General features: G+C 50.5%; 1 protein-coding gene across 2 annotated transcripts in view; it reads left to right on the top strand.

The window, feature by feature from the left end:
- Positions 1 to 294: 294 nt before the first annotated feature.
- The window catches only part of chst11 (carbohydrate (chondroitin 4) sulfotransferase 11), a 61128-nt gene continuing 51136 nt past the window's right edge, over positions 295 to 10286 (top strand). Inside the window, exon 1 of one of the 2 annotated variants that reach the window (XM_036520367.1) lies at positions 295 to 481. In XM_036520367.1, coding sequence (XP_036376260.1) covers positions 379 to 481 — 103 coding nt within the window. In that variant the 5' untranslated portion in view covers positions 295 to 378. Of the gene's footprint in view, positions 497 to 10286 lie in introns of both variants that reach the window. The other variant, XM_036520366.1, reaches the window with a different exon arrangement.

The raw sequence follows: 10286 nt of genomic DNA, 5'->3' as shown, positions 1-10286 counted from the left end.
TGGCATTACTCGAAAAAGAACAGTCTGAAAATGCCGGGTTTAACACTGAAGTATTGCGCAGAGTATGTAATGTCGAAACCGTGCAGCTGCCCCTTGAGCCACTGAAACCAAGAGCAGGGTAATTTTTCATTGCTCTCTACGAATGACTGGACGCGACCATTCTTTCGGTTCGTAAAGGAGGCGATGGAGTTTTGCTTCCCCCCGCAGACGAGCGCGAGGGCAAGAATGGTACGCTCCGGGGGTAACGTTGAGCTCATTTGAGCCTCGAACGCCGCTCATGTCATCATCAGCACCACTGATAGACACCGGTGCCCGTCGCTCCAAACAATTTGGGTTCCACGAAAATATCGACCGCTTCCCACCGTTTTCCGTCCAGCCATGAAACAGGCTCTACTCGAATTGATGAGGATGAGCAGAATTTGCCGGATGGTCCTCGCCACTTGTTTGGGATCTTTTGTTCTGGTCATCTTTTATTTCCAAAGTATGTTCCAACCAGGTAGGACGTTGTCTTTCAGCCTCTCGTGACATAACACGCTCATTGATTATTGTGGCAGTTTGAACTATTTATGTTGCTTGGTACGTGGAGCCTGCAATTCCGCAACCAGTATGGCTGTGTAGAAGAATGTATACTCGCTACAAGCTTAATCAATGAGCGCCGTTTGAGTGACAGTGAAAAAATCGTAGCTGACTTGCTAACAATACACCGTGAGGGCAGTCTCCAACTGAATGTAGCTACGATGTCTGTGGGATTGCCGGAATTTGTGTATTTGATTTTCTTATACAGTCGCATAATCTCAAATTAGTTGTTGCTAAATCAAAGACAACATAACATACCCTTTTAAAGATCTGTTTAGGAACTACTCGCGTCAGTCGTCTATTTTTTATTTGCTCCTGGCGAGAGCAAAATTATGCAGATGGCTGAAATGAAAGACCTTTGTTTAAACTGATAGGACAGTGGAGGGCTCTTTAGCTCAGTCTGCAAACTTACCCAGTAGTACAGTAGGTTTACTGTACTGTGCGGGTTCAAGAAAATCTTTACATTTGGGCTCTCGCTGCGGACTGTGCAAACATGAACGTTTCCAAGATTTTACGTACGTCCTCACACTGCTCGGTCTGAAGACTCGCCAGAGGACTTTTTCGACCGGCTACTGGTGCGCGCTTGAAGTGTTTCGAGGCGCACACAGTGAAACAGCGTACATGTACGCGTCGGCTCGAAAGAACAGGGCAAATGGACTAATAACAAAATGCGGTCTTTGTCTCTCAGCTGTCACACGGCATGGCCGGGTCTTCGCTGGTACAACCATGCATTCTGTGACACTCAGGGTTCCCGTTACTGTTACTGCTTACGAGACATCAGCAGAGAACACCGTGACAGCGCTTGTCAAAGTGTAAGAGAGGTTTAGGGAATATATGCCAGTTTTCTTTACAGCTGTATTTAACCACGTCTATTCGGGCGTAGAATACACGCCTGTCGCTGGAAAACACGTTCGGTGCGACTGAGATATTTATACTCCTGCGCTATTAATCTACCCAAGTTCCCGGAATAAACCGCTCGTTCGGTCATTGCACTTGACACTACGCTTGCAAAAATCAACAGCTTGTCATGGTGTTAGACATACTGGCAAAACAGCTGTTTGTGTTACAATCTTATTTTCTCAACAGCTATTCGGTTCCTTGTCGCAACATGGGCAGTCACACGTCGTGCTCACGCACGATGTATTAATTCAACGCGTTTAAACTTCCCATTTTCGGGACGTTTTTTTTAGGTAATTCTCCCTTGTCTCATAATGCGCTTGTTAAGTGTCACTACGATACAAGACAAATGAAAACGAAAAACGGAAGTATTTGACAGGGACTTGAACCACTTTTAGCAGGGCTAGGTTTTCCCCCATTGTTAGGAGCTGGTATTTCTTCAGAGGGATGACTCACGCAGCAACAGCCCCGCGAGCGCTCTGCTCAACCGGTCGGAATTCCCTGTCATTGCGCGCTTCCAGGAGGCGTCTGGCGGACGGCTGAATCGGTGGCTTCGAACAAAAAGCAAAAGGTGTGTCTTCAAATACATCGCAGGAGCCGCTGTAGAGACACATATGATAAAGCTACGATTTGCAAAGGGCCACCCAAGTGGAGTGGAGCCAGTAATAGGTCAGCATGTGCGTAAGATGTCCTCACTCTGTGTGGTGGCATTCCTGCAGACAGGAAATTGCACATAGCAACAGACGATCTTCGGGGGGTGCACTGGATGAAGTCCCACAGGGGGAATCTCTGGTGTAGCTCTGATGGTGCATCTCACTATTCTTCCTGCTGTTGAGACCTGTGTGTGTGTTGATCCAGCCCTCTCAGGTCTGACTTCCTGTTTGTGAAAGCTGCTCCAGGAGCACAGTATCAGAAATATCACTTCCTCCCTCCCACACATATGAACATGCACAGACACCTAGTCATACAGGTAGTGTGTGCATACACACACGAACCCCTCCAGCATTCACACACAGTTATGACTCAGTCTGGGGGAGGCTGCCCACTCCATCAAAGTGAGAAAAGAAATCTCATTTCTACAGGCGAAGGCTTCAAACCCTGAGAAAACCCGCAGACAAACCCAGACCCTCTCTAACTGCGTTCCAATTGGGTGACTACACGGGGTTCCTGGTGACAGCGGCATCAGCTCACCGAAATGCCAGAAGGCTGGGAAGCTGGTGAACCCCACCCGGCCCCATAGCATGGTGTTGTCGCTTTCTCTTTACAGTCCCCTAGGGGTCACAACCTCTTGTAAACGGGGCGGTGGAGACAGGCCACTTACAATTTTCCTTTGACAGTGAAGGATGGCTGTGTGTTTTGCGGCCCAGCTCCACCCCTCCCCCCCCCAGAAGAAAAGAAGAGGAAGTGAACGGGGCATACTGAAGCGCTCCCGCAGACGAGAGCGCGGTGTCCCATCTGTTGGAAGAGCTTCGCCGTCTGTTGTTGGAGTGCTGTCAGACAGGGTGACGGGCTCTCGCTCATCTGAGGGCCGCTTTCGCGACACGGTGCCTGGAAATCAAAGAGCTGCTGAGTAGCGCGCGCCATCGTGATCGTGTCTGCGAGGTTATTTTGGTGGAGAGAGAGATGGGGTGGGGGCGGGGGGGGGTGTTTCTCTGTGCAGCGTCTCGTTTCACTTCCCCTCGGTCAGAAGTCGTGACCCGATTGCGGCCTGTGGCCTAAAAATGGAGGTCAGGTTGCTGACTACCCACGATCCACCTCAGCGCGCCTCAGTGTCAAGTGACTGAGCGACCTCGTTCGGAGCTTTCGAATTTTTGTACTGCCTTTCATCCCGGGACCTCAGAGTGCCCGTCTCGGTGTGCCTGGCGGAAGAGGAGAATTTCCCGTGAAGTGGGTTCCTGGGAAAAGATGAGGTGGCTTGCTGGTGGAATTTCTTTGGAAAACTCTAAATTCCTCACAGCCAGCCAGTTGCAGCCAGAATCTTAGGGCATAGCTGATTCACTAGGGACGAGGGCCACAGTCACTGTGATTACCTCATACTCCCCGTGCCCGAGCAATGTTCTTGAATTCAGGTCCACTTTTTCCATTTCTGAAAAACCTTGGAGCCCTGGTATTATTCCTCAAAAGGAAATGGCAGAGAGGGATACCGAACGATAATCATAAACGCTGTCACCCTTTTGCTTTTGGCCACTGCATTTTCACAACCGCAGACCCCGTCGTTCTGTTTTTATTATTTAAGAGGGGGAATCTATGTGGGACACGGTCGGTGAGATTTGTGACGTCATTTTCCTCTGCCACTCGATGCCAAATCCGGGACAAATCCCAAGGAGAGACCTCGTGGGGCCGCAGGAGAGGGCCGTCCGAGGGAGCTTTAGGCGGGGTATCTCCCTGCCGCTGGCAGCGCCGCCGAGAGAAAGGAACCGTCATGGAATGTATGAAAATGTGCCCGTTTAATGCAGCTGGAGGATCTCTCAGGACCTGAGGCTGGCTCTGCTTTCGTTATTTAATTTTTCCCTTGTTCTAAGCCTCTCACAGTCTTAGGACGTGGTGTGAAAATGACAGGGGAAAACACTCCGGGTTTGTGGGGCGCTGGCGGTGTAGCCTTGAGAAAGGTGTGGCAACCCGAATTGCACCAGTGTAGCTGTGTGAGTATATAATATCTATAGCGCGTGCCTTTTGTGTCAGTGAGCGCAGGCTGAGTTAATATATGTGACGGTTCAGTGAGAGCGCTGCTTTGCATTCGCCCTCTCTCTCTGTGCGCGGTGTCTTTGACCGCTGTTTCCAGGCGCTGCCTGCCAGCAGCCGGAGCCAGCTCTGCAGGGTCTAATTGCCTACGCCGGGTCGCGGACCATCTGCTGCCGTGGCTCGGCGGAAGGGAGGCGCGGAGGTGCCTCTGGACCGCTCCCGCGCCATCACAAAGGCAGGCCCCTCGGGCCCTTCGTGTCCCAGAATGCCTTGCAGATTGGGCGCGCCTCCTCCTCCGGAAGGTTGTGGATTTGAATCCTGGGTGAGACACGGGTGTGTTGGTTCAGGGTACCTGCATTATAACACAGACTTTGAACAAACCTGGCAGCTTTTATGAAAGTGCTGTTTACTGCCTTAAATGTGAGATTGGGGCCAAAAGAGTCCCTTTATATCGGTCCCTGTGAGGCAGAATAACTCCTGGGTAATATATTTGTAATATCAACACTGTTTAACGGTGTTTACAGTCTTACTGAGTGGGCATGGGCTAGCTGAAAATCCATCTGCCAGTCATGACCTTATCAGGGATGGAGCTATGCATCTGATTGGTCATAGACTTTGGTGGTGAGGGCATTGATTGGGCAGAGCCATAAACTGTCTTCTGTAGGGAATGCAGGGACCGCCTTTTCAGTAGTGTGGGTGTCTGGATTAGACTGTGTGGGAGCAGGTAGATCGTGTTTTTGTCGAAACGCTAACTCGTCCTGAGAAAGACGGCGATTTCTCAAAAGCAAAAACGTCTGAATTTTCCCAGGGGATGCTCTTGAGTGTTCCCTCGCTGTTGGCCGGGTTGGGCAGGCGTGAAATGGACTCTGTGTTCTGTAGCTCAGCCAGCTGGTTCAGGCCATGGTGGCTTGTTGTGTTGTTTTTCATTGGCCGGAATCATGTTTCCTGATGCATGCTGCTTCCAGGATTTGGCACCATACAAATTTTGCATCTGCCTTTGGATTAAAAAGGCAATTCTACAGTGTCTATACTCACCCTGCTCTGTTTACTGATACAAACGTAGCAATCAGTCAGCTTCTAAGGAGCCGTAGGAGTTACGGCTCCCTTCAAATTCCAGGTGCGTATGTGAGCACCTCCTCTGACAGCAGCCTGGGATTGTGTTTGTGGTGTCAGCTCTGATTTGTAATAGAAGCCCACAAGTGTCATGTGACTGGCCCTACAGGGCTACCTCAGCGAGGACTAGCTGACGGGGCTGCCTGTCTGCTCACTCAGCAGAACACATACACGTGCACGCGCACATACAGACACACACAAACGCTTGCACTCAGACACCAATGCACGCACACACACGCAAATGCACATGCACGCGCATACGCACACAAACACTCACTCACACATAAGCATACACGCGTAAGCGCAAGCAAAGACACACGTGTGCATTTATGCACCCACACGTGTGCATTAATGCATCCACATATGCTCACACACATACATGCACACACACACACACACAAACATACCTTATGATGTGGGTGAAAGGGCAGCTGCAGTGAAAAATGTTGCCCAACATCCCTGTAAATTCATTAGGGTAAGCAGATGTGTGGCTTTCCCTCTGCTAGCTCTTGGAGCCCTTGCAGTAATTTTCCCTCCCTCTTTAGTGATACGGAGTGATGTGGGGAAAAAGCATATTTCACTGTGGGAAAACTCTGGGCAAAGTTATATTTTTTCCCCCAAACATCTGGTTTCCATGGATTAGTAAAATTTTAGGGGAATCCCACTACAAAACAGCCCAACTCTTAGCCTGAGGACAGTACTACTGTAACACTGGAGCAATGGCATTACATGGCAAGAACCCTGTAGAACGCTGTTAGAATGTTCTGCTTGCTTGTTGTAAACTGCTGCCTGAAAACCAGATTGTGTAGAGCTGGAGAGGATTTGTGGGCTTCTTTTTATTGCGTTTGACTTATTTATTTAACTGGAAAAGAGTGTAATTAAAACATAAATGATGGGTCTTATGATGCATTATGTCAGAATGACTCATCGTTTTCTCATGGCGCTCCCATATTTCTATACATTCTGGGCTCGTGTTTGAAGTCTTTACATCTGCATGTGAAGAGATGCGGTTGTTAGAGACACTCTCTTCGCTGTCTCAGAATAACAGTGCTGGTTCAACAGCCCCGCGCTCACTGAGCGATCTGCATCCCAGAAACATCCCGGGGTTCGTGCCTTATTTTTCAAAAGAGAACAAAGAAAGCAAACTCCGATTCTAGTGCTGGCTCCTCGGGGCAAATAAACAGAACCACTTGAAGCCTCTCCGTACCTCGGACAGCGCGGCCGCCAACCGATCCTAATCAATTATACGTGGCCCAGCCTCGAGCGGGGCATCTGATCTTGCATCAGTGAATCCCCGATGGGGGGGGCGGGGGGGGGGGGGGGGGGGGGGCGGATGCATCTTGCCTGAGTGCGCAGTCGTGGAGTGTTCGGTTTCACGCGCTTGCAGCCCGGCGGATATCGCTAACCAGGCTCCAGAGGGCCCTGCGTAAACCGGGCGCAGCAGTGGAGCGGCTGTCAGTAAACATCGATCCGTGCTGAGGATGAGGTTGCCTGATCCCAACCATACTGGGGAGTTATTTGCGGCGCTCGGTGCTGCCGTGGCGACCGTGCTGGGTGCACGTTCACGTTTTCCACTCGGCTCTGCAAGGTGCACCAGGCACAATGCGGGGATGCGGGGTTAGCCTGTCAGGCCAGGGCGATGGTACTTCTCCGCTCACCTTTTACAGCCAGATGAAGAGCGCTGGGCCATTACTGTGTCAGGCCTGGCACAGCCTAACCCATCATAAGACCTCTGCGCTCTGAAGCAGCCCCTCAGGTGAAAAGTGGCCTTATTTGCAAAGGGAGTAAAGAGACATTGATTTTGTAATTAGTGTGAAAAGTGTCCATTTAAAGACTCCTCTCTTCTGGGTTCTCATTCGGTGGCATGGAGGTACACAGCATATGAAGGGCAGCCAGGCAGTGCAGGCTGGTGTGTGTGTGTGTGTGTGTGTATGTGTATGTGTGTGTGTGTGTGTGTGTGTGTGTGTGTGTGTGTGTGTGTGTGTGTGTGTGCGAGTGTGTGTGTGTGTCGGGGGGGGGGGGGGGGCAGTGAAGTGCTGCGGGAAAGCAAATCTTTGCTTTAATGAAGTGAAGAAAGACTCGGCTGATTCTGGCCCTTAAGTAGCTTTGAATGACGCATTTAAAAACTCCTCAAATTTCCTGAAGGCTTCTACATAACTGCTGTGTAACGGGACAGGGGAGGAGGGGAGGGGAGGTGGATATGTGAATCCCTTTGGCAGCGCGTGTTTGGGTCTGCGTGCTTTTCGGCCTCGCCTTTTCCCTGCCCACAAACTACTGAGGGCCGTCCAGCCCAACTGAGCCTGGGCAGAACTCCAGAGAGGAGGCCATCGCTGGACTTCAGGTCGGTGTCGCTGCAGCTGCTCTTTACGGTGCCGCCCCCCCCGAAATACCCCAGGCTGACACCTCACACCCCAGGCCTGAGACACCAGGCTGGGTTTCGGGTGCCCCTGGCAGCCCTCTCCAGCTGGCAATGGGCAGAGCATGGTAGCCTGACGCAAACAGCGGTGCTCCACAGAGCCGGCCCTCGAACCCTCACCCCGGGACTGCGGCTGGCCACGCCGGCAGGGCGATGATGCCACGATGATGGCCGCCACCTGCCCTGCCAAACCAAGGCCAGGGGTCGGGAGAGAAGGAGGGTTATTAGCAGTGGGCCTCGCTGGGCGCCGAGGCTGGGATGATGTCACAAAATTAGGCCGGATCATGGAGATGATGTCACGCTCCCGTCCTGCAGCTGAAGAACTCCAGGCCACTCCAACCCTTACAATGGTCTCTTATCTCATATCCTCCCCACCTCAGAAGTAAACACTGTCTGGGACTCAGTTCTCAGTGGTGAGCTCCGCATTGAGCAGAATAATGCTTATGGCATTCAAAGCAACTATGCGGCGTGTTGTAGAGGAGGGGCTTCGGGGTGATGTCATACCGTTCAAGACTGTTGAGCTGCTCCATCGCCCACTCTCTCCTGCCAGTCTGAAAGTGTCAGACCAGCGGTGACCACACACAGAGAAAGGAGGAGGGGTGTGATGGAATGAGAGAGGGAGATGGGGGCGGGGGGGGGGGGGGGGGGTACACAGGAGGAGGGTGCTAAAGACAGGAAAGGGGAGAGCAAGAACAACGGGTAACAGAGAGGGGAGAGACACACACTCGGGCAAGCAGACACGCACACACGCGCTGGTTTGCGGTTGGCGAATTCTCCCCTTTCATATGGTGGTAATCCATCATTGCTGTCTGTGGCTTCTCAGCGGAGGAGCTGGTCTGTGAAGGCTGAGAAGAGGAAGGGGTGGGGGGGGGGACTGTGTTCACAGCCTGAGGTACCAGCAGAGCACTCCGTGTCCTCTCCCGAACATCACCTCTTTTGGTGCTTTTTAATGGCCTGGGTCAGCTTTTTTGGACCGCCGCTGAGCAATGTTGTTTAATCAAGTGGGCGGTTTACCCCATCACTGTGCCCACTGCAACAGTCAATCCATATCCATATCCATATGCAGATCACGAATCTTCTCAGACTCTACTGCTACAAGATTAATCCCAACAAACAACCACATAAATTAAATACACAGATTATTGAAAGTGCATAAATATGCGTTTTATTAGTTTACTTTTTTATTTGAACTCATTTCAGTTAAGTGTTTTTACATTAATGAAATCGCCGTAAAATCGAGCAGGATATGTACATAATAGAAATCTTGAAGTCCATGAATAAAAAATGCCTTTTGAAATTTCCTCTCTATTAGTGTATATTAATAGAACAGTGATTAAAATGACTGTGTCTTTACTTTGAATAATGTCATGAGACCTCAGCTTCTGCCTGTGGCCGCAGCCTGGCCGAGTCACTGAGTATGACTCAGAGAGAATGTAAATGCATCCCTGAGCTGAGAATCAGGGCAGGAGCGTGACCTCTGAGTCCAGACAGGAGTGTGCTCTGAGCCTGCCGTCCGAACAGGGGTGTGAACTGAGTCCTCTCAGTCCAGATGGGGGTTTGCGCGCAGCCTTCATCTGAGCTGGGAATTGGGCCTGGAGTGTACATAAAGCCCGGGAAAAATTCCTCAGAGCGGTGTGAGGCAGCCAGCCTCCATGGAGCTAGTGACGGGGGAAGAGGAGATGAGAGGAGTGGGCAGGGCGGTCTCCGCTCTGTAAACTGACCGTCGCCCCAGAGGGGAAACCCCCGTGACACAGCAGAGCGGAGGGGTTGGAGCTGTGGGACCCAGCAAAGAGTGTGGCTGTGTGTGTGTGTGTATGTATGTGTGTGTGTTTCATTTACCTAACTCATGATTTCCAGTATGCTACTGTAAAACAAACTTGGAAGTTCTTCAGCCACAATAGTTGCTGAAGAATCTGAAATGTCATTTCTTCTGGACCCACGGTTCACCCCACTCTGTTGTGTGGTTACACTGTGGTTATGGAGGGTGACCAAAAAGAGTCAGCATTTATATTTGTGTGTGTGTGATAAGAGGTAATTCAGCAGATATATAACCGTACAATCAAAGTGCAAAGGTTGCATTTTCTGTGGGTATAGCGGTATTTTTATTTGGCCTGGAGTCCCACAAGGGGGTTGCGCCTGGCCGTGGGCCAAAGGTGTTGACAGCCCAGTTTCAACATGATATACAGGGAGACAAAAGGAGATGGGATGGAGGAGGGGTGTGGTGAACAGCTGATGTGGAAAGGCAGTGGTAAGTGGGATTTTTATTTTTGTGGATGGATCCAGTTTGTCTAAGTTCCGTTATTTGTGTAGGGATTGTCTGAAAGTTGTCCTCCCAACTCTTCATTTGGAACTTCAATATTAATGAGTGTAAACATTTCCAGTGAATGGTTAAAGCCTACTTACAACACAGACTACACAAATGACATGAATGGCCCTTCAACTGTGGGAAGACCAGCTGAATATCTGCATCCATATGTCGTCATGTCTGGATATTGTTTGTAGTACTTTGTGTGTGTGTGGTATTCAGAGTATTCTTTCATGCGACTCAGTGTGATTTATGAGTCATGATGTGAAACAAGGGAAGGTAATGTGTTATTTGGAG

Source organism: Megalops cyprinoides, chromosome 25 (genome assembly GCF_013368585.1).
Source record: "Megalops cyprinoides isolate fMegCyp1 chromosome 25, fMegCyp1.pri, whole genome shotgun sequence".
Taxonomy (NCBI): Eukaryota; Metazoa; Chordata; class Actinopteri; order Elopiformes; family Megalopidae; genus Megalops; species Megalops cyprinoides.
Note: the sequence above shows the minus strand (reverse complement) of the source record. Positions and strands in the feature narration are given on the sequence as shown.